Here is a 25,104-nt window from a genome sequence, read left to right as displayed (position 1 = left end):
AGTCTCTTTTTTTAATAATGAATAAAAGTAACTTGCTTTTATGCAAGGTACTTATATGGGATAACCTCTGAAAGAATCAATCTCTGACTCCTCATGAGCTCCTCATTATCTCTGTGACTGGGCTTCAGTCTAAAGCAGGGCTCAGAACTGATCAGCTACAATACCTGATGCTCCAAATATTTTCTTGAACTTATTTAGAAAATCTAGAGAATTGCTTTTCAGGTTCCTTCCTTCAAAAAAACAAATTAAAACAAAACATTTTTTAATGCACATCCTTAAGGGGCAAACCAACAAATTTTTAAGATGTTGCAACACACTTTATTTTGTTGGGCATTTTAGATATTCAATTAAATAGCACTATGTTAAACTACATTTTGTTCTTTCTTACACACTATATGATGCATATTCACTGTCGTGACAGTTTCATCATGCTAGGAACTTATACACATAACTACACTTTTAAAACCAAGATTCTCTTAATAAAACACGCATATCTACAGTAACAACAATTGCAAAGAACACATTGTTAGGTCAAGAATTCAGCAAACTTTACAAACTACACAAAATAAAAAGGCAAAAAAAAAATAACAATACATAGTGAGTTCTTGGCAGCGAACACATCTTTACATTTGGTGAAGTTATGCCTAGAAGTCATTTTGCTTTTGCATTTTTTTAAGGAATAAAATTATATACATTATTTAGAAATCCTCAAAATAGGAAGTATTAAATAGCACAAATAATATTATAGTCTTAAGTTTTGGTGTTACCTACAGTAGAGGGGCTACTTTAAACAAAAGTTGCAGTTTGTCTTTTCTGTACATTTAAGGCCAAACACTCAGCTGGTATCAACCCCAGTAGCTATAAGGACAGTAAGGAAGTTACATTAGTAACTTCAGTTTACACCAGCTGAGCATCTGGCTCCTGACTTCTCTATACATGCAGGAAGGCTTCTAAAGCATGGAGGCTTGGACCAGTTATGCACTGACAGAAGCTTATTGTATTCATATACTGGAGTTCTCATGCAGCAGGAAAAATGTTAGTTTAAGTATAATCCCTTAAACAGTCATACCATAATAATGGTATATGAAGCAGCTTTAAAAATATTATTTTATAATCATATGAAACTCTGAGCTATGCTGATTGTTTTAATGGAATCCCTTATTGCCAATATTCTATTGGAAAAGTGTAACTGTAATTTCTGAGGCCTAATGGGGGCCCATTAAAATATCACTGTACCTAACCACTTACAGGGCAATTTGTACCCTGAAATACCTATTAATCACTGTATTCCATCTGGAAGCAATTCTGATGCTCACAACAGACATTAGTATCACACTAACTCTGCAGTGAATCTGCTGGGGAGACAGGGAAAGCATGGCAGCATAGAGAGAATATGCACTACTGTCATCCCAGGAGGTAGTTTTGTTCCATGGCACTCAATTTTTGGTTTGTCACTTACACACTTCAGAAGTCAGTCATATTCAGGGGAAAAAAAATAAAATAAAAACCCCCAGATTCCTCCAGAATCTACTTTGCCAGCTCATGGGGCCAAATTCAATCTCATGGAGGTCAGTTTCCATAAGAAGGACCTTAGTTATCAATGGCTAAATATTGCAGAAATACACATTTAGGCCTTGAGTGAGGGAGGAGATCACTTAACTAGATGGCAAAATAAGAGCAGGCTGGCCCTGCCATGCAAGCAGTAACCACACAAGTTCAAAGAGCTCCCACCAGCATCAAAGGGACTTAGAAACTGTTTAAAAGGTGTGATTAGGGCTCATTTCCCAGCTATCCTTCATGAGGTGGTGATAAAGTGACAATCCAACTAAAGGCAGGTAAATACCAGTGTTACCTCCATTACACTAGACTGAATTCACACAGGCACAAACCCAGAAGTGTTTCCCCATGCCCTGTTGAATTACTCCCGGAGTATTCTATTAAAAGCAGGATTTTAACAACATAGCTCAGTTTTGAGCTGAACATCAGTTAATATTTTTGTATAATGTCATAAATAATTGTGATTTTTCTAAGGTACTAATACATTTTTACTCCCTGTTACTGTTTTGAACAGACTCAGTGACTTACAGAACACTCTTACATTAAAAGTAAAAGGATTGATGATCTGTCCCTCTTTTTGGCATTTGTGTTGATTAAAAAAAAAACAACAAAAAAGTGATTGCTTTTCCTAGCATAGCTTTGTGCACACTCACATAATTTTCAACAAAACTTGCTTCATTAACCTGACAGCTGCTTCTTAAGCAAAAGATTTCTGTTTGAACATGCCTCTCAAGTTATAGGTTTTGGTTTTTGACCCAAACCCATTTTTCAGTTTTATTTTTCCCTCATTCATTTTTTTCTTCTTTTCTTTTCCTGATCTGCTTTTCAGCAGTGAACTGAAAATAGGAGCAAATTGGGAAAATAACCTGGAAAAGAATAAGGGTACAAAGACTGGAAAATGGGAATGGTTTAATTAGAAAATTCTAGTTAAAATATTTGCAACTTTGAGAAAAAAGTTGAAAAAATAGTGTTTTAAAATTTTTAAAGACACTTATGACTTGTTTCCACATTGCAGACCAGCTCCAATTTAATCATGGAACAGAATAAAGATAATCTATATTTTTCATTTATGAACAAGCACTATACAGTATATCTACATTCTGTCCATTGAAAAGAAATTGGAGTGTAATCCTTTGAAAAGTAGCTAAAATACCTAAGTCACTTAGGTGTTTTTCAAAATTGTATGCATAATGAACATTCTCATGTTACCTTTGTGCCTCTTATAAAGCTATGTAGTGTTATAGGACACCCTATTTTAATAAAAATCAATATGATGAGCAGAGATATTTTAAGTTACATTCCAGAACTCATTAATTTATTACAACTCATACTATGCACAATAATCAGTGCTTACTCTGATAAAGTATAAATTCTTTGTTTTCCTTCTGTTTGTTCCTTCATTTGACCTCTGAGCAAATGAAACATTTCTACTACACTTTACTTGCTTCCTGTCATGCATTCACATGATTTGATCGATGAGTGAAAGCTGTAAACCCAATATTGAGCAGCAAACAAGAAGAAACTCATGCTCTTAAACACAGTGCAAGGAAATCTTAGTACCATCCTACTCTGAAGACACATCTTAACCCAGATTCTTTCACCATCAGTCTAGTTGGTACGGTTCCAGAGTTGCAAGACAATGCACCGATTTTGTAAAAATTTCTATTCAGCTGTAATTAAATACTGTTGTTAAAGATGAATCTGGTTTAAGATGCATACCCAGTGCTGCTTCTAGGACAGAGTCCAGCCTAGAGTCACTAAGCATCCAGGAAAGAAAATGCTCTGAGTTACTTTCTTTAGTTAGGTTACACTGCATTTTATCAGGAGACAGATCTTTTATGACGTGTGTTGGATTTTAATTAAATTTTTTATCCGATTTGCACAAATTTGTTCTCAATAGACAAATATAAGCCCCCTACACTGAGGACAAAAATATCTATTACTATAAAATAAAATTAAGATCCAGGTAATTGATTCCTTCTATTTCTACTTTTTCTGCTATTGATAAGGGCCTTTAGTTTGCTGTAGTCCCCTCTCATCTTCTGGGAGTCTTCCCTCTGCTGCCCTGCCTGCCTGCTGTCTTTGCAGTACTGGTTAATCATCTGCATCTCGGAGTGGCTGAAGGCCCCCACAAAGTCCTTGGGGTGGAACTGCAGCGCTCGCACCGAGCTGGCCCAGCTCCAAGGGGACCACTTGTCAGTCATGACAGCCACCATCTCCGAATCCAAGACTTTGAAATTGATCTTTGCCAAGGTCTGCTTGAAGCTGTTCTCTGTTGCGATGCAGTGGTAAAGGCCCCGGTCGCTGTCCTGCACAGAGCGGATCAGGAGCCCGTGCTCAGTGGCTATGATCCTCTCGTTCAGCTTGACCTAGAGAGAAAAAAGGCAGGAGGAACCTTTTAGGGAAGGTTATGGACCTTCTGGGAAGCTTCACTTCAAACATAGCTTTCTTAAAGTCACTATATTTTTATGTAATTATCTTCAAGACACCACCAATATTGCTACCTTTAGGAGAGACCTTATCTCAAGGAAGGCAACTGCTGCTGAAGAAAACTACTTGAATATTTTTATTTCTTATATTAGAATAAATTTGATCAGGATGTAGACAAAGATGAAAATTTGGAAACCACATGAAATAGAAGTTTTCATAATGTTCAAATAGCAGAGTTGAAGAAATGAACTTTTATTTGCCCTGCTGCACTCCTGATAATGTCTCTTTCAGCATCAAGAGATTGTTGCTGAGAATCAGTGGAAGAAAGGTGCAGGATCAGGGAGGCTAATTTGGCACTGAACTCAAGGTGGCTTCTCATTAAATATTTTGACTTTGAGCAGGCTCCTGCTGAGGAACTCTATCTGCTCTGCAGAGTCTATAGCCTCGTATAAAGATTATCGCCACCGTGGTCTCAAGTGGGACTTGGCTCAATGTGAACCAGGAGCACAGGTACTCTCCTATTTCCTTTCTGCCTTCAGACCCTGCACTGTCCCAGGAGATGGTCACATCATCTGAAAGAAGCAAGCTACCAGAGCTTGTTATCATCCAACTATAAATGAATGTGCAGATGTCCCTTAGCATATCAGTATGAAGTAAAAATTGGTAGTTCAATCCGTTATGAGAGGAAATCACTGCTGGTATTTTTCTGAATGGTTTTTCTATTTTGCTACTCAACTTTGCATTATATTCAGTTCTCTGGGGAACTAATTTACTTATTATGGTATTCTGCTATTGTAAACTTCTGTAGACTTTGTGGAAGATTTCCAGAAATCTGAGAGCTTGAAAACTAATTAACACTTTGATTGTTTTATTCTGCCTGTTGTACCTTGAAACTGCATTGATTCAAATGCAGTTACTGAACATGAGAAAAAAAAGGGAGATGTTCTGCTGAAGTAATGAGTTAAAGAATTGCACCTATTGCCAGGACATGGCTTGAGTCTTTGAATAGTTAGAAAACTCAGTGAGACATTTGCAAGTCCCCTCTGTTTTTTTAAAATGGACTCATAGGAGAATAATACTTTACAGTATTTATAACATATCAACAGACACCACATTACTTAAAAGTTCCTTTTGAAAGATGTTTCTTTTTATCCATATAGTAAGTGCCTTGGATTTGAAATGGATTTTTTCCCCTTTTACATTACTTAAGGAAGGCACATTCCCCATAAACAATAATACTGTATATTACAGTGCTGAAACTCGAGAGCCTTAGAGAGTGCAGTAATGGAAAATGTGATTGCACCATGGTGAGGAAATGCTTTTGTCAATACGTGTTCTTAGACTGGACTAGTTTCTTGCTAAAGAAATCTTTCACTTTTCTCCCACTTTTGCCTTTTATCTCTTCAATGGCACAGAGGAGCTACTGCACGCTGACTTCTCCCTGAACTTTATACAAGTTATTGTTTTTGTGCCTATTTCCTTAGATCAATCAAATTCTGAGTGCTGCAAACCTTCAGTTTGCAATTTGTAAAGTGTGAAGCAAAGATTCTTTAATTTTCTGGTTGCTGTGCTGATCTGACAGACATCAGTGGGGCTGAGGCTGAAGTCCCAGCTGTACTGAGCCTGCTCTTCTAAGTTTGAGTAAATGATGGGCACGGTCCTGCACCCACACAAATTCTCCAGCTTCACTGTAGCCAGAGTGCCTAACAAAAACACAAACTGTCCCTTGCCTTTGTCTGGGGAGGGAATGTGATGCTGACAGGATTCTCCCAGAGCTCCTGCTCACATTACTCACCTCTTTCCTCCTGTCATTGTCTTTCTGTAGCAGCCATTTAATAGAAGCCTGAGGAGATTTAGGTGTGCATTCCAGAAAGGTGGTGTTGTTTTTTACTCCATACTGAACTATTTCTGCAGCATTTCTGTATGCTAGAAAGAAAGAAAGAAAGAAAAAAAAAAAAAAAAACAGGTCAGGATACTGTGAATGGTGATTTGATTAGGAAAACATGTAACTCTTTGCAATATAGATTAAATTAAGTATGCCTGATTCTGATATTGGCCAAAAATAAAAAAAAAAAAATTGGGGAAAATTTTCAAAGAAATTAAATTAAATTAAATGTGAAGCACATTCAGTTTCAAATGCCAGTGTTTTCAGAGTGACATACCTAGTCTGTTCTGAGAAATTAGGATACCTATAGGCTATATTGGATATATTGGATAACTGAGCTCAGGGATATTTTTCTATGAAATTATCTCATTCTTTACTACTCCAAAAGAGAATGAAGTATTTAATATATTTCTTCACATTTCACTATTTATGAGTTGGGGGAATTTGACCAAAATAAAGCATCATGCCCTAAAGAAGGCTCCAGCATCCCAGGGAGGAGAGAGGGCAGGCTGGGCTCCCGCTCCTCTGCTTCTCATCCAACACAAGGACGGGACTTGGCTCTCAACCTGAAATGTTATGAATATGTAGACAAGCCAGCAACAGAGAGAAAGACAGATTTATAGCCCTCCACCAACACCTGGGCAAGTGCTGAGCATATGTCATCACTTAGACTTGTTGTGTCCCTTTATAGCCTCGATAGATGGATAATTGGCAGTTACCAGTAGGAACTTCTGGATGCTTATTGCTTGGTCAAAATCGTAATATTTGTCCTGAAAACAAAGCACCTCCAGATTTAAAAGCTTGCCTCACATATGAAATAAAATTTTTCCTTTTTTTTTTTTTTTGAGAAAGGAGCAATGGATATAAAGTAATATGAGAACTGCAAATACCTAGAGGTTTGCATGTCTAAAACCCGTCTCCGTTTTTGCAAAGACCTAAGACAGGTTTTCCTCAGTCTCTACTTTATCTCCCATTCTTTTCAGCTTCTTTCATCAACTGATATGTGAAATTGAAATCCATTCTTCTGAAGGAAGGAGACTTTGACTGGTTCTAGTCCTTCAGCACATTTAGGAGTTGTACCAAAACCAATTCTAACTTTTAGGAGAATAATGTGGAAATATTTTGCACTCAAAATGCATTTCTGTAATGGCTATAAGGGCTAACACAAACATAACAATATTAAACAGACTTGAAAAGAAAACCTACAAGATTGCTTAGTTCTTGATGATTTATTTAAAAATAACGATGTGCCAAAAATGTTGAGTTTATATGTGCTTAGAGGTCTACCATGTTTAAAGACTTTGATTCAGCATTTTGATTCTCTATGAGCTTGGAAGATTCCTTGGCTTTTCTTGGTTCTCTGCTCTTTTGTGTTTTAGGTAATTTCATTTTTTTCTCAAACATAGTCATTTTGCTATAAATGGCTCTAATTATATTTCGCAAGGGTCTAAATTGCTCTTTCTTTTAATTTATTTTTTTCCAGGCAAACAACTGTCATTTATCTATCCTATATCCCGCTGCTACCACCAACACTTCCTTTACAAAGATGCTAAAATACATAAACTTATAAATGCTAAATACATAAACCTAGAAATACATCCACACTACAAAAGTGGCTGGAAAACAAGAAACCTGTTTCACAAGACAAGACAAGACTGTCAAGCCTCAGGGCTGAATGCAGACAGTCCACATTCTCACATTTTCCACATGGAAAGAGGAGACACCCACCCTTGGGACAGACAATGGGTGGGAGGTATCAGCACATGCCTGCAGGGGAAGACAGGCAGCTCAAGTTGCTTCAACGTGGATCTCTCAGAGCTCAGGTGTATTCTCTAACACTGGGGTCATCTCTTGGAATTACCTGTTCAAGCTCTTCAGCTTCATAGAAATGAGCTAATACTGACTCATGGGCAAAGGCTCATTTAAGCAGAGGGATCTGCGTTCAGCTGACTGCTGTGGTCTTTTCTCATCCAGGAGATTCTTCCAGCAATCAGTGGAGACTGTATCAGTAGAATTATTATTAACAGAACCTTCCACATGTAACCCTTAAAGCATTGTTCTTTGATTGGGAAAACATCAATAAAAACATTTACAATCAACTCTATTATTTGGTCTCCAGGTGGTACAGATGAGGACATGCTTCAGAATTCAGGCTCATAAATAGAGGTGAAAGGAGCATAATTCTCTGTGTGCCCTTGGTCTGATGGCATATATTGCCACTGCCTAGCTCAGACATGCATGGGGTTGAATAGGAGTGAGCTGCCTTTACATATTTATTTACTCCCATGACTTTGGGCATATCTGACTGGTGTCCATCAATCTGGAGAAAATGCTAGCTGGGAGGGCAAAGCCTTGGCTCCCCTGGCCACCCTTACCATGCCAGGCTGACAGAAGAGTTGCACAGCTGGAAATAAGAGACTTCATAAAGAAATTTGGAATAGGTTTGCTTCTTTTCCCATGTAAAAGGAGAAGGAAATAATCACAAATAAAAAGAGAGGCCAGCCTAGATCCTGCTGTTTGGTGAAAGGTGTGCTCCAAAACTCATTATGGGATCAAACATTCAGAAAAATTCTGAGGTCCAAAACTTAAATGAATGAAAAGGCAGTAATAAAGACTGAAGAGAAACAGAGGTAGAGAAGCCCTCAAATTAACTTCATCTTTTTCTAGTCAACAGTGTCAGCCCATCAATTCAAGTATGCTGGACTATGTATTTCAGGGCTCATCATTTTATCATATATGTGCAACTTTCATGTAATTGCAAGGAAAGATGCTAAAACCAAATCAAAACAAAACTCAGACTTGGAAAATAATTATGCTTTACCAGTAAACCATACCAATAATGTCAGTTACAATGAATCATATAAAGGAAAGCCATGTGTTCTTTATATAGCATGAGAATCTCTAAATTATAGTACCTTTCAGGTTGAAACCTCGGCACTGAGTCAGAGGGTTTCCATGTCTCACGTCTTGTCTACGGCTCCTCCTGCAATATTTTGTAAAAACAAAATGTTATTCCAAGATAGAAACACTGAAAATAACCACTCTTTTATTTGTGGATTTGTTGTGTTTTGTTTTTTTTTTTTACTAGATCAAATGCTAGAGGTAGTTCATGACCTACTGTGAGTGTGCTTAAATGTGCACTACTCTTGGCTCGAGTGAAGATCCTGTTTAGGTGAAGCATCTGTTGAAGCTTTAAAAAACAGGTGCAGTTTTTGTAGGTAAAGCAGTTGTGCAGTGGGGGTATAGAGATGGAAGGACTGGAGGTGATACATGAAAGAGACCTCTGTTCACTCACAAAACCAAGCATTCAAAGCCAGAAGCCCCAGCCAGAACTCTTCATAAAGGCAAGCAGCTGACAGTGACACGCAGAAGAGTCATACTGCTCATGTCTAACACACCAGCACAAAATTATGATAAAGGGCATGCTCCTGCCTTGATTTTAGCAATTAAGGGCCTGAGAATATTGGCATTTCAGTCCTCCTCAGCTAGGAGATCACAGCTTGCAGAATTCAGTGCATGAAAAGCTGGTACACAATTTTTTTATTAAGATATATTATTTTCATTGCTAAATATTGTGTAAGGTAGTTCAGTACTTATCAAGTTCAAGAAAAAAATATATTGGTGATAGACAGTTGCAAATGGACACTGTTGGGATATTAAACAGCTGTATTCTGAACCATGCACTAAGGACTTGAGGATCAGAAACCATAAGAAGCCCCTGGAGCTCCATTACTGCTGAGTGAAGGGTGACAGATCTGTGACCACGTTATAGCAGGTAGTGCACAAACACCCAGAGAAAGTGTTCATAATCCTCTGTCACCCGAGCCTTCACGGCATCATTTGAAAAGAAAATATTTGAAAGGTGTAATTACTGACATTCCAAGTATAGTTTTTATGTTTACCGTCAAAAATATTTCATTTTATGCCTTGGGGTCTTAACCCTTGTGAACTATTTACAGAAGTCAAGGGAGGCAATGAAGAATTTCTGAGTGAATATCAGAGTTCTTGTGCAGCCATGAGCTGCTCCACGCTGTCAGAAATGGCATGTTGTTTGCATTAAGCAGTTCTGAGAACGTAAACTTAGCACTTAGATATTTATTAAAAAAAAAAAAAAAAGTGGTAGTTAGAAAATAAAGATAATACCATAAGGTGTTTTGGGGTAAATCAATGTTGCATGAGGAACTACTGTAATTCACGGGAGACAGAAGTGTCAAAAGAAGCAAATAAGCAAATGCATACAGCAGAAACTACTGTCTAGACAATGGGATTTGGCTCTAATTACCAATGTTTTCTCCTTCATAATCTGTCTTGTTAGATAAAGAGACAACTTATTTCCTTCACATATGAAAACCAGAACTTTTTCCATACAGTTTGAGGTGTTTATTTTGGTTTGACATAAAGAGAAAATTGCAAGCAAAATACAGAAAGTAAGCCCCAGAGGAAATAACCCTGGGTGGGTGTGTATAATGGGGATGGCAAACTGGAAACTGCAGAGGCTGGGTGTACCTGACTGCTCCTTGTACCTTTTGGCAGCTATGTTACTGTAGGAGTTAGGTGGCCTGAGACATGGGGATTTTTTCTTTCCTTTCCTTTCCTCCCCCATATTCTGACCTTTGTTCCACGGAAGAAAACAATGAGTTTGCAGACTTGTGGCTGAATATTCTGAATGAAAGCAGCTAACAACCCCATGTTCTCTACCTATTGCTATGTGGCCAGTTTGGGCTTTACCTTGTAATCTCAAGTATGGATTGAGTCAAGAGAACTTTGCAGTAACAAAAACAATTGTCCAGGGGATGACTTTATTAGCAGCAGATCCAGGCTTTGCCTGTTTCTGTTAACTGTCTCCCTCCATGAGGGAAGAGCAATAAAAGCCAGTGACTGTATGAGGCCTTCTGCACCTGCAGCTCAGGTGTAGACACTGAGCACAGTCACAGGTTTAGGCTGGATGTCAAGTTCTTCATCCAGAAGGTGGCTGGGCACTGGAACAGGCTCCCCAGGGAACTGGTCACCAAGTCTTGAAGAAGTGTTTGGGAAATGCTCTCAGGCACATGTTGTGATTCCTGGAGTATCCTGTGCAGGCCAGGAGTTGCACTCAATAGTCCTGGTGGGTCCTTTCCAACTCAGCATATTTCATGATTCTGATTCTAGAATATGCAATCTAAACCTCTTCTGGCACAACTTGAGGCTGTTTCCTTTTGTCTTTTTGCTTGTCACCTGGGAGAGGAGCCCAACCCCCGCTGGCTACAGCCTCCTTCCAGGTAGTTGTAGAGAGCATACATGTGGAAGGTTTGTCTCCTCTGCAGTAACACTTCATTGTGTATTCTGTAGCTTTGTTTGTATATGAAGTGAAATCTTATTAAGAGAAGAGCTCACTACAGTCTTCTGCTATTAAATATTTCCCCTGGGAGGAGGAAAAAGACTCCCGATTTGCATAAAATTATGAGATGGACGATTAATTCTGTTGTAAATTAAACAGAAATTGCTTTCCCTGTCTGCTTTAATAAACCTCATGTCAAAAGACTCAAATCCACAGGCATTACATGGAAATCACATTTGCCTAAAATTTTCCTGAAAACAATTCTTCTCACTTAGGAACAAATGAGGAACGAAAAAATATAAATGAGTTTATTCCTCAGACAGCCTGAGAGATCTTTTGGTGTATTTAGGGCTATCATAATTACATCCACGGTAAGTAATTGAAGTTAAATGAAAGGAACAAATGTCTCACTGATTTTGTGTGCGTGAGACAGAAAGATTAATATTTATGATTAGGAACCATTTTTCTCCTTTTCTTTTTTTTTCCCATCCATTATTTAAATATGAAAAGCCAAGCTCTTTACCATACACTCTTGTAGCACACAGTCCTGGGTGATGAATTACTCCAAGCACACCAGCTATGGGGGTACTGTTTGTAGATGCTCATGAAAGGAATGACATCCTGCTTCTCTATCACAACACTCCAGGCTATGCAGCAGAACAAAAACCATCTTCCCTGGCAAACTTCACCAGGCTGCTCACCGTTTTCCTGTGGGATAAAACCTGGAGCAGGAGTTGCCATCCCAGGCGCAGTATGGATCTCGGGCTAGGCAGCAGTCAGCACAGGCGGTGCCGTAGATGTGGCAGCGATGCAAGGAAACCTGGGTGACCCCCTCATCTGAGCTCACGTACAACTGTTGCTGCAGGAGGAAATGGGAAGGTTTATTTCACATGTGGAGGAGTTTCACCCGAGACCTGGATAACACACCCAAAAAGCTTTTAAATTAATTTTGGAATTACCTCAATACCAAGAAGGGAGCCAAAAATACATATAAAATCAAGATCAACAGAAATCTCCCAGGTGAACAGGCCTACATTATTTGCACCTTCCTGCTAGAAAACACCTAGAAACACTGGGGAATGTTAATGGTTTATTGGACATTGAGTGTCACTGTTCTGCTCTGGGGCAGACAGGCTGAGTTAATATCGCTCAGATTTGAGAACTTGGTTCTTACTCTATGAGGATTATTGGCTCAAGCCTTTGAACTAAGTATTTTCTCTGCACATAGTCACTTTAATAAATATTATGCAGAGTTCCTAGTTGGATCCTCCAGTGCATACATATCCAAGATGTAAAAGCTAGAGATTATGTTGAGGCTTATGGCCAGATTCTGATAGCCTTATATACCTGGAAAAATAAGCCAAGAGAACTTTCACAATAAATCAGAGCTGCTGCAAGAGAAGTTCAAAGGGAGTAGGTCATTACCAAAATCTGGGCCAAAATGACTATTTTACAAAAACAATTAATCATTCTAAAAATATAAATCAATATTGAATTAAACCCCTTGAAATTCCTTTGATCTTTTTATCATAAAAATGAAAAAGCATATGAAATTCAAGTCAGTAGTACCTTTGCAAAATATTGAGCAACATCTTGCTTGCAAAATCATAAAATACACACTTTTAGCTTGTGTGTTAAGCATTTCAGCAGAAATCCTCTCAGCTGTTTTCACCATTCTTATTGCCATTGTTTATTACTGCTAAACAAACATGCACAATTGCACCAAGGACACAACACTGCCTTTTCACACTGATCAGACAGACTTCCAAGGAAAAAATTCTGTTTGGGACTTTAGAGAAAAAAATGGGGAGGGTGAATTTCCTCTTTTAGTTTTTTTTTTGATTCTTTAATTGTAAATAAAAACAACCAAAAAACTGACACTTTCACTGACTTAGAAATGACATTAGGAATAAAAATTGTTTTATCATAGTGGCTGAAGGGCATATAAACAGCTCCTGCACACTTCAGTCTCTACTCTATGGAAAATTCACCTTTATTTAGCGTGCTGCACAAGAATTGCTATTCTAACATCTAAGTCAATTTGCTTCTCAGCTGTCAAGCACTAAGCAGACATTCTACTTTGCCTTACCTTTTTAGATGAAATCTTCATTGTTGTTATAGGAGAATTACTCTGAAAGACAGAATTACAAACCATTGTCAAGAACTCTGTCCCAAAATTAATATTTAAAAGTCACTAAAACCTAAGTTTTAGTGACTAAAAACCTAAAGAAAAACTATAAGCTAGAAAAACTATAAGAAAAACCTATAAAAAAACCTATAACTATAAACCTAAGAAAACTATACGTTTTCATATCCTGGAAAGGGACCACTCACCCCTACTAAGTACTGCTATTTTCAGAACTAAACAAATGAAACATAGACAATTAATGTCTCACAAAATATATTGTTGAACCACAATATTATTACATGTATCTAAAAGGTTTTTGTACACTCATAATTAAACTGCATCTGTGCCATCTCAGAAATATAGGAGCCATTACTTTTACTTTGTAATAAGAAACAATGTTTTCTCTTTAATTATGATAATAAGGAAAAATCATAAAATAGCTCATGAACATTTACCACATGATCTAGACAAGAATTCAAAACTCTTTTCCTACAAATTATCTACCGTGAATATAGTTTGGCTACCATGCAACATATAAATTCAGATTATCAATGACTAGATTCTTTTAAAATGGCATAAGTGTTCTTGAATGTTTCTTTCCCAGAGACAGTATACTACTATGTGTCATCATAGCAGTCTATTAATGTCTGTGTCCAAATCAAATATTAAAAAGCTGGAAAAGGAATTGTTACTTTCATTGCCTTAAGTCATTATGTTCATCCAAACAAGTGATAAAATCGATGGTAATAAAAATATTCAGCATTTTTTTAAGATTCAGAATTTGCTCAGTCACAAAGGAAAGCCATAACAGCAGGCTAGGATTAACTGCAGTAGACCACAATCAGCAGGGAGGTCAGGACTAGAAAATCTGGCTGCAAATGATGTGAATTGGCAAAGGTTTGGAGAAGTTTAGAGTTGCTTCATGAACTGTTTGGACACTGCAGGTCAAATGCAACACTGGATCTGATGCCACGCTCTGCTCTCCTTGTTGACTCTGGAAGAGGATGACTCCTTTGCTACCCTTGATATTAATGAGCACAGGGCTCATGACTTCATCCCTGCTCTCTTGGAGAGAGCATCTAAACACCATGATGCCACACAGCTTGTAACAGCAGAAGTTGTGATTTCATGGTTTTTAGGGCTCAGGATAAAAAGGTCTGTGCATAGAAGCCCAGAACTGGGTTTAGGCTGAGGATGACTCTCAGCCCATCTATCTTCCTGCTGCATTAATTGATGTTTCAGTAACTGGAATGAGCAAAATCTCAATGAAGACCGTGGTTTAAGTACACATGTATCTTTTTTAGCAGGAAGTCTTCGATGAAAGCCTAAGAAGACTAACTGTGCCTTAATGAGTGTTAACACAGATACCTTTATGAGCGTTCCTTTCTTAAGGAAACTGTTAATGCTGCCTCAATAAAGAACCTTACATTTTCCTTTTTTGTATTTTGTCAATTAAATTGATAAAAAGCCATGACAAAATCCTTAACTAAGTTTATAGATGCATACTACCATTTTCCCAGAGAGTACTGTTTAATGAATAGCCCATTCAAATATTTGAGAGGGATTTTTCAACATGGGGGTGAATATTTTCTTTAGGTTATTACAACTGTTACATGCCAGAGTGATTGACAGAGGCAATTCTTTTATCTCCTTGTAGTTTTTGTGTTTATTTTCAGCTTATGTTGTTTTAGACTTGTAGCTTTCTTGACTCCAGAAGCATGTGACTTTGAAGAACAGGAGTTAAATAAAAACAACATTAATTTGATTTCATTTTGCAACCGAGAACCAGGAAGATTTTTAGATAATCGAAGTACAGAAATCTGAAATTCCAACCATACACAGAAACAGTCTCTATAGTGATGCCAATGATAAAAGTCTCCTTCTGGAAGCCATTGTAACATGACGTCCTAAAAAACTGATTATCAAAATATTTCTAGCCAGTATATCAACATAAAAAATTGGCAACTGAAATACCAGAGAAGAAAAGGGCTTCAGGTAGCCATAGGCTTCATAACAGTCAACATTTCATAATCCTCTTTACATGGTTATCAACCTGACATCATGCACATTTACTTGGTATTTTATCAAATCACAGTTGTCCTTGCCAAAGTCTGTTAGAACAAAGTGTTTGTGTGAACATAGACACTGGAAAAACAAAAGGAGGAGAAAGCCAAACCTGAAAAACCTCCATCTCTTCTAAAATGAGTTCTCCACTTGCAGAGAAGTTGGTGGGTAGGACAACAACTTTTTGTACAGTTCCTTGATCTGCAATAGGTGAGAACAAGTGAGACCATATGACACAGAGAGGGAGAAATAAAAAAGCAGATGAACCTTCATTAATTATTAAAGAAAACCATCAAAACAAGCACCAGGACATAGAGACAGGTAAGAAATGTTCAGTAATTTCTGCAGTTTGGAGTCAGTAAGAATGATGAGATGATTCCTTATACAGGAATACTATTAAAATGTTATTCTCATATATGAATATAAGTCATGATAAGATTGGAGTTATTACCATTACTGCTACCATTCTACATGAAAAGATCAATAAAAATCAGTATGTTCTCTTGCTGTACAGACACACAGAGGCAGAATCTATCCTAATGATCTTAAGGTAAAATACAATACAAGCAGGTAAAAGGGAGCTATTGCAGGATGTGATATATTCATATCCAATAATAAAACGCTAGGAAAACTGATGACATGAAAGGTAAACCTGACAAAGAGTAACTCTATCTACACATTAACACAGTAAGATGAAAGCTTTTTTTAAAAAATGAAATTAAAATAATAATCAAGTACATTATATATTGGCAGGAGTTAATATTTTGCTCTGTAAGGTAAAAAGAAAAAGTTAGGTGAAGATATTTTAGCTATTGTATCATGGCTTCCCTCTCAAAATACAGTTCCAAACCTCACAAATCCACTCAGAACAAAGGAGTAAGAAGTAGAAATATGTGGCAATGACAGTGTTTTTGCAGGGTAGATGTGATGAGTGAGACCAAAGGGAAATTTGTGATTAGTTTTCCAAATTTCTTATGTGGAAAGAATACGTAAGATGAAGGGGTCCATCTGTGAAGGCTCTTAAAGGCTGAGGCAGCCACTGAAGTATTTCTAATGTGGCAGAAGAGGCAGACTGTAGGATAATCACAACAACAAGCATTTTAACTTGGAAAAAGCACATAGAATTCCTCTTACCTGAAAGACCTAGAAATTAGACTGAGTAGAATAAATCTACCTGCTCAATACTGATTCTCAGGAATGAGAACACACGGGACAGATTTTGTTCAGCCTTCAAAAGTTTTAAGAGCAATGTAGAGTCGTGCAGTTGGAAGAACATTAGCATAGCACAATATAGGCAAGTATCTACATTTATGGGGAAATTTCAGTTTCCTGTTTGGCAACTCATAACAAAGACAATGTAAGCTGAAAAAGTTGAATTTTATTTTTGCTTTAAGCTCAGTGACTAAATTCTGTAGCTAGAGCTGCAGAGTAAGATGATTACTGTAAGTAATTTGCATCTCTTTATTTCACTTGAAGAAGCCAGATACTACCACTACTACCACCATCACCACTACTACTACTACTACTACTTGTTGTTGTTGTTATTATTATTATTATTACAAAAAAAAAAAAAGGTTTAAAGACAGAATACTGATATTTAATCACTTGACCACACACAGAGAGCACATTACAGTATTTGGTCTTTAAAAAAAAGAAGGGAAAGAGAAATTGAAAGCTGACAAGACTTAAAAATGTGTAGCTATCAATGGCACATGCTCAGGGCAAGTTAGGCATGAATTTTTCATGAGAATTTCTACGGAGACATTTATTCTCATTATACAATGGCATGATAAAACAGTTCCTTCTGAAGAAACTTTACTGAAACTCAATCTTGTGATAGCACAGCTGTGGTCTAGCCTGGGTGCCAGTATTAGCAAAGCTACGAGAATCTGAGAGAGATTTAGTAACTGCCAGGACCCACTGAAGTGTTAAACTGCTGCAGATGCCTCCCTCAGAGGAAAGGAGAAAGGGGTTGTGTGTATTTCTTCTCCTGCTTAAGGGAATAACCCACTCACACATGCACATGGCTTCAGTCCAGCCTACTTCTGCCTCTTTGCATTCTTTTATCAGTTCTCTCTCTCTAACATTAAACTCTATACAAAATACTCAGTCAGAAATGCAGGAAGGAATTGCAGCCTTTTGGGTTGTTTTTTGCAGCTGCCTGCAAAATGTCAAGTACCTGTAACCCTGACAGACAGGGCACTAAGCATGTTGACAGTGACCTTACCTGCAAAGGAATGTAAGGCTGCTGAGCCTCTGAAGAACCGGTTTATGTCAATGATCCATTAGCACACGCCACACATTTAAAATTCCTAAATTGTCTTGAGTCCTCAAACATTTCACCAAACTGAAATCAGAACCTGAGAGGAGATTTTATCCTGGGCATTGGCACAGAAAATATTGATAATGCCTGACGCCAAGTCCTTGTGTCCTAATAACCTTTCCTATTTGTAAAGCAGGTTCCTATCTACCTTTTTGTCACACCCCAGAAAAATACACAGAGTGAAGGACTGTTTACCTTTGTATTAATTCCCTTTGACTCAGTATTTTACCATTTGCTTTGACTCAGTATTGTACCATGATAGACAGGTCCTTGCAGAAAGGAATGTTCCATTGTTTCAAAGAAGACTTAATACAACATTTAGAATAAATATTCATGTAGGTAATAGAAAGCTATTGATTAAATGAAATTTCTTAAAGCAAGGGATTCTAATAGTCTGTACATATATATCTCTCTATATACACCTATATATAAACACTTCCAATAATATAAAGCAATAATATAAAGGCTATAGTTCTCCCATTGCTTCTAAAAATAGTCTTGCTACTGTTAGTCAGCCTCTTCCTTAATAAATGGAAAGCAAATATTTGTCCCCAAACCCCACTTTTTGTTTCTTTCTCAGCAGCACTGCTGTCTCCACTATAAACACAAATTTGTATCTGACAAATCAAGTCACTTACATGTGTTCACATACAAAGCTTATGGTACATTTGAGTTTTGTTAAAAATATTATTTGATTATTTCTGCTAATGGCAAAAATGTGAACTAAATTCCCTGGGTCAGAGGAAAGGATGAAGCACTGTGCACTACAGAACATTTATGCAAAGTATTGCCTGAGCTGTTTCTGAGTTTATTTCACAATAGATAATATTTTATGCTGTAAATCAGGCATAAGAGATCATCAAACAAGTGCAAGTGAAATTTTTTCAAGTTTGGCCAATGTATGAAATTAGAAGGTACTCCTCTAAAATTCATAAAAAGGAATAGCATGGTTTCCTTTGCCATTTACTTGTTCCTTCCAGAAATCCACTTGAAAACAGTTCTCCACTGCTATGATTTTACATAGTCAAGAAAAAGCTACTATGTCTCCAGAATATCAATCCGTCACTAAGAAATAAAGAGGCAGAATTTTGGTCACCACTTTCCCAATTCCTCACTGGGAGCTGTTTGCAGCCTTGCATCAGCTCAGCAGTCTGTGAGTTAGGGGGAGATGGACAAACAAAAGAGAATCTCCCTCAAGCTGACAGCAAAAGGACAGGAGTGACCCAAAATGCTTTTCCATTTCAAACCTGCTTAACAAATGTGGGTGCCCCAGCTTGACATGAAAGACAATGACACTGAGATCACATTCCTTCTGAGAGGACTGAGAAACTGGGAACAGCAAGGAAGGGAAGTGCAGACCAAAAAAAGGTGTAGAATGTATCCAGAGTGGGAAATAAATGAAGAAGGAAAGCATTCCGATAAATGGAATGGAAGCATAAGAGGCAACTCATCATAATTATAATAATATTTATTGAAATGCAAGGCATGATTCTGGACTGATATTAATCAGCTAAGCTTCATCAATACCAGTTAGACTGTGCCTGATTACATTAATTCCTAGTCTGCCTGACCATGGGCAATGGAAAAAGTAAAGCTTAATGAACAGATACGAAAAATATGGAGTTTTTTGGCTGAATCAGAAGGTCTGAGTATAAAACTTTTTCTCTGAATTTTGACTAGTTTTTATTTTTCCAGTTCCAAGTGAACACTGCAGCTGTCAGTAATGTGAGCCTCAAAGAGAGCCAGGACCCATTTACTCCTGATCCACATCACATGGACAAACTGAAGTACAAATAAAACCACCAAATTTTCCACATCATAAAAAACGACTGCAATAGGAACCAAATTCTACTCTGACATGAGTTTTAAGAAGCTTCTCTCAGTAATCCCCACCCCTGATGTGTCTGATACTGCTGGAGACCCTCTAAAAACTTTTCTTCATGTTTTACCTGTCAGCCTAATGGCAACTAATTATTTCTGGTCTCTTATCTGAGTTGATCCTGATGTATACAAATAACCTTACAAAGAAAAAAAGAAAGCAAAAAGTTGATAGAATGTTTGAAATGTCTGTTTGAGAAAACAGCCTCTGCTGAGGCTCAGCAGAGCACCTGAGAGGGTGGCAGGTTAGCAGTCAGGCCTGACAGCCACGTTCCCACGCTCTGTGTCTGCTGTAACTCAGAGCTCCCACCATGGCCACTAACCTCTCTGTGCTTACTTCACTCATCTGTCAAATGGGGGTAATTTTTTTCCAGCTCATAATATCTCTGTGAAACTTCATAAAATTCAAGCTGCATCAAAGAACAAAAAGACAAATACAAATGCTCACACTTGAGGGCTAAGTTTTTGTATAGCCCTCGCTCAGTCAATCTTTTGGGACACAGGGTGAGCTTGCTTGAATAAAAGCTGAACAAAGGAAATGAAGCAGGTGGAGGTATAACATCTTAACTTACATCTTAAAACTGTGAAAAGGCTTCAGATGAACAGGCCAACAAAAGGTTATGAATGACTCAGGCACTATGACCAAGAGGAAGAAGGAAATTGTGTCTGACGCCTGTTGTGCCACTGTTGTGCAACATCATCTTCCCAAGCTCACAGTCACGAAGCAGCAGCCAGGAAAACTACGGGAGGCAAGTTTGCTCTTTTGACAAGATTATCTCCCCGTTAGAATCTGTAGATCATTTGGCTATTGCATTACTGGAGGCTACTACTGTCAGCAAGGGTTGGTTTTCCAAAAAGACTGCCATCATACAACACCATGAAAATGAGTATTACAAACTTATGCTCTGGAGGCACTTAATGCATCCAGACTTTGAAAACAAATGTTTCATCAGAGAAGGAAAGATAATGAGAAACATCGATCAGCCTCATGCCACATCAGATGCATGTGGCTGACATTAATCATCTCAATAAGCCACACTGAAGTCTGTAGTGCCTTTTTATGACAGTAACTCAGATCTCTTTCCAGAAAAACATATCATATCTTGATAGCAAGGAGCTGAAAAAAAATCCCATTGGTGCCCATAGCTATTTAATGCACCCAAGTTTGACCCAGACATTTAAATATTTTCATAATAACAAGAGCAATAAAAAACCCCATGAATAATCTTTTGGTTGTGCAGTCTGTGTGTACTCTGACCAAAGGCTTTTGAGCTGCAAGCAGTAGGTGGCACTTAGTAAATGAAGATTAATCTCATAAATATGTTTGCATGATGTTTTTACTCCTGTCTTATAACTCAGAAAACAATATACAAAAGGATGAACACAAAATATTGAAAGCTCAGGTTTTTTACATATAACTGAAATGAGTAAACAAATTACAGTAAAACCCTAGGGTGAATCCAAAAAACTCAGGACTGAGTCCTGCCCCATCACAGAAATAGAATAATTGAAACAGAAATCTAATCCCAAATTCTTGAACTATGTTATTTCTCATTGCATATGGAAAAAATACCATCAGCACTGCTCTAGTCAAATATGCATATGAGTGATTACATTCTTTCCAAATAAACTATGTCTTGGGTTTCTGTTTGGGAAGACAAGATAGATAGACAGCACTCTTTTCTTGCAGCACTGCTCTCTACCAGTCCAGACTTGCACCTTAGTCCACATCAGCTCAGCCCAGACAGGGGTGAAGAGACCCCTTAGGGGAGACCTAACAAAACTATCAAGTTTTGTTAAGTGCTTTGGGAGCCTTCATGTTTAAACACATAGGAAAACCAGGAGATTGTAATCATTTGAAAAGCATGGAATGCCACAAGAACAATGTCTGTCCCTGGGATTTATTTTGTTTGTCTCCCTTAAAGGGACAAAAGCAGTGCATTAACTCTGGCTATGGACCAGCACCTGTGAGCACAGAACTGCCTGAGGGAGCAAAGGAAACACTACATTTAGTTCACACCAAGGTGAAAAAAATTACAGAGCTGCCTATACCCTCCTGTGCCATGGCTACATGATGAAAGCCACTGGGGTTGTTGGAGCTCTTTACTTCTGTTATTCTTCGCTTGCTTTCAGGAACTGATTTATTACTAAGGCTAGAGGAGGAAAAGAGGAAAAGCTAAACATTTCGTGTGCTTTGCATCTGGCAAGACATAAAACACTCTGATTTCAAGCATGAGACAGGTCACTGACAGTGACAGACATGGCTGGCAACATCTCAGTTCAGCAGCAGTAACTCATCATTTGAACTGAGTGTAATTGTCACCAGGTGTCAAGTCCCATTGTCTGGCTGTGGGGCTTCAGACTCCCAAGGAAATTGTCACATGAAATTCTCCCATACAATGTGGTTTTTGCATTTGCTGGGATGAACTGACACCAAAGCAAATTCCCTCTGCATTCCTTTTGACACTTAATATCTCTATCAAATCCTCCTGAGTCTCACAGAAAGCAGAGAATAAAGAAAACAAGTTTCTCCTCTCAGTGGCTGAAACCTGATCACTTTTGTTTGAAAGGGCTGAGAAATGCAGTAACTTATATTGCAACGATTTCTTTGGAGGAAGACCTTGGAAGGTATTAATGTCCTGTGCCCTGCTCAGGAAGAATAATGCCTGCCCTCCATCTCACTAGAATGCAGAAAATGATCCTTGTCTCCAGTGTAATGAAGAAGATAAAGCAATGGATATAAAGTATCAAGAGCTGCACTTTTTGTATCTGATCCATAATGGGGCCAGTACACAGAGGAGGATTAACATAAGAACAGACTAAGGTATGTTTATGTTTTTAACAGCTCACGTGTGTCTATGAGGCCACACTGATCACCTAAAATCACTCAGATGATCATCAAAGGATAAAATGAAATTACCTATGTTTAACTCTTGCAGAGTTATTAAAATGTTTACTATCAAATTGTGATTTCAAGGACATTTCAGCTTTTCAATAGTTTTCTAGCTTTAACTATCATTGCTACATTAACAATCTATATAGTCTGGGAACTTGTGTCTCAATCTTTTCCACTAAGCTTCAGTAGAATTTGCCTCCAAATAACATTAGATGCTTACAGAGCACTTTGAAACAATGGCACCACTATACATTGAAAAGAAAAAAAAGAGAAATCCCTGTCCTAATTGGGTTCATTTAGTAGTTTCCAACAGCTGCAAGTAGGAAAACGTCAAGAATCCCTTAAAACTAATTTATCAACTTACAGTCAAGAAAACAGTAATACCCAGATCAAAAACTTATGAAATTCTTTGAATAATTCATTACCCTGACTATGCCTTTTCATATACTAAGCATTCACTCTACATCAGATGAAGACTCGGTAAAGGTTTAGTGGAAAAACATGGAATCATAGAATCGCTTAGGTTGGGAGAGACCTGAAGGAACACTTTGGGACCAGCCACCAGCTGGCTGTGACTCCATTCAGCACCACTCTCTGGGCCCAGCTCTCCAGTTTTATCCCCAGTGAACAGTGCTCCCATCCAGGCCATGATCAGCCAGTTTCTCCAGGAGAATGCTGTGGGAATGGTGTCAAAGGCTTTACTAAAGTCCAGGTAAACAACACCCAGAGCCTTTCCCTCATCCACTGTGTGGGTCACCTCCCATGTGGGTCATAGAAGGAGCTCAGGCTGGTCAAGCAGGACCTGCTTTTCACAAACCCTTGCTGGCTGGGTCTGATCCCTGAGTGTCCTGCACACACCATGTGATGGCACTCAAAATTATCTGCTCCACACCCTTCTGCAGCCCTGAGGTCTGACTGACAGGTCTGTAGTTCCCCACATCCTCCCTGTGGCCCTTTTTGTGGATGGCATCACATAACTTCCAATCAGCTGGGTCCTCCCCAGTTAGCCAGGACTGTGCTAAGTGATGGAAAGTGGCTTGGTGAGAACTCTGCCAGCTCCCTCAATATCCTTGGGTGGATCCCATCCAGCCCCAAGGACTCGTGTGTATCTAAGGGGACAGAAGACATCTGGTGCAGTCCCACACTCAAAGCAAGTCCTATTAGAGCAGTTCTGTGTTTGTCTGGGTTTTAAATCTCTTGAGTCTCTGAAGATGGAGAATTCATCACCTCTCTGGATCCTTTTTCCAACTGTTTGATCATGCTGCTGGCAAAAACTTTTTCCTTTATATCTAATAGCACTGTCCCACATTGCAACTTGTGTGAAATGCTCACCTTGGCACTGAGCACCTTGAGAAGAGTCCCCGTCTGTTTTCTTCCCACTAGACTATTGTATCCACCCATTTGACAGCTGTGAGCAGCATTAAGGTCTCCCCTTAGCTTTCTCTGAATAAACCCATCTTCTCATCTTTTTTTTATACATCATACAGTCCCTCCACTGATCCTGCTCCACTAGGTTAATGTTTTTTTTGTACTGGTGAGCCCACAGCTGGGCACAGTACTCCCAACAGAAGCCAAATACAGGGAAAAAATCCTTTCCATCAACCTGTTTGCTGGATACACTTCTGCATGCACAGCACAGTGTGCAGTTGGCCTCCTTTGGCACATAGGCACCCTGCTGATTTTGATAGCTGGAGAGGTTTTTCTAAGAAGAGTGAAGAGAGATACTTTCATTAAGTACTTTCTCTATAGAAGCCTGACATTATGTGATTTTTTAGCACTCACTTCCTAAATCTATTATAACAAGATGGTTATTCCCTGCCCCATGCGAGTTAGTTGGCAGACACAGTTATTCCATAAGCAGAAAACAATCAGGACCCCAATAATATGTGAACCATAAAAGCAGTGCAAGACATCTCTGTAATCATTTTCTGATGTTCAGAGATACATTTGTTCTTTAAAAGAACTCTATAGAGTTATTTTCCTTTGTTCTACTTGAAAGTAAAAAAAGTAAAAAAGATTAGTCTTTGTGCCTATCAACCTCTAATGCCCTGTTAAAACAGTGGGAGTTTCAGATGTGAGTGAGTCCTAGGGTCTACTCAGAGTAGCACTCTACTTGTCTGCTTCAATCTAAAGTGTGTGATTCATATCAGAATATTTAAAAAAATCAAAATTGATCAGTACAAGAATCACTTAACCTGTTCCCTGTAGACTTCAGACACATAACACCAGATTCAAATTTGATGTAAGTAAAAACAGAATATAGGTTATATTAGACAGAAATTATTTTAGAATAGTTGGATCAAATTCTCTGTGTCCACTACTGCTAGGACTCCAACCATTTGTTTCTTTTTCTCTGCTAAGTACTTCCATATTACCACTGTTTTCTGGAGGAGTTGTTTCTGCCTTTGCAACATCTTGATCAGATCGTGCTTTTCTTCAGAAGTAGCTTACACAGCATAAATTAAATAATGATGATGGGAGTATATAAAAACATTATAAAGCCAGATTTTGGTATTTTTTTCTTGTGCTAGAGATCATCAAAATCTAATGTGGAATCATATTGCAGACATACCATATTCAAGAGAAGTATTATAATTTAGATCAAATAAAATATGCACTGGTGTTG

The 25,104-nt window shown here is 38.2% G+C and overlaps 1 protein-coding gene across 3 annotated transcripts in view; it reads right to left on the bottom strand.

Annotated features, from left to right (window-relative positions):
- Window positions 1-252: 252 nt before the first annotated feature.
- The window catches only part of LOC131591934 (semaphorin-3C), a 115,790-nt gene continuing 90,938 nt past the window's right edge, over window positions 253-25,104 (bottom strand). For all 3 annotated transcript variants that reach the window (XM_058863065.1, XM_058863067.1, XM_058863066.1), the window contains exons 13-18: window positions 15,494-15,582; window positions 13,279-13,320; window positions 11,891-12,048; window positions 8,788-8,855; window positions 5,783-5,913; window positions 253-3,926 (exon numbers count right to left, since the gene is read on the bottom strand). In XM_058863065.1, the coding sequence (XP_058719048.1) occupies window positions 3,513-3,926; window positions 5,783-5,913; window positions 8,788-8,855; window positions 11,891-12,048; window positions 13,279-13,320; window positions 15,494-15,582 (902 nt within the window). In that variant the 3' untranslated portion in view covers window positions 253-3,512. The remainder of the gene's footprint in view (window positions 3,927-5,782; window positions 5,914-8,787; window positions 8,856-11,890; window positions 12,049-13,278; window positions 13,321-15,493; window positions 15,583-25,104) is intronic.

This window comes from Poecile atricapillus, chromosome W (genome assembly GCF_030490865.1).
Source record: "Poecile atricapillus isolate bPoeAtr1 chromosome W, bPoeAtr1.hap1, whole genome shotgun sequence".
Lineage (NCBI taxonomy): Eukaryota > Metazoa > Chordata > Aves > Passeriformes > Paridae > Poecile > Poecile atricapillus.
The sequence above is the reverse complement of the archived record's forward strand: the minus strand, read 5'-3'. Positions and strand labels throughout refer to the sequence as shown.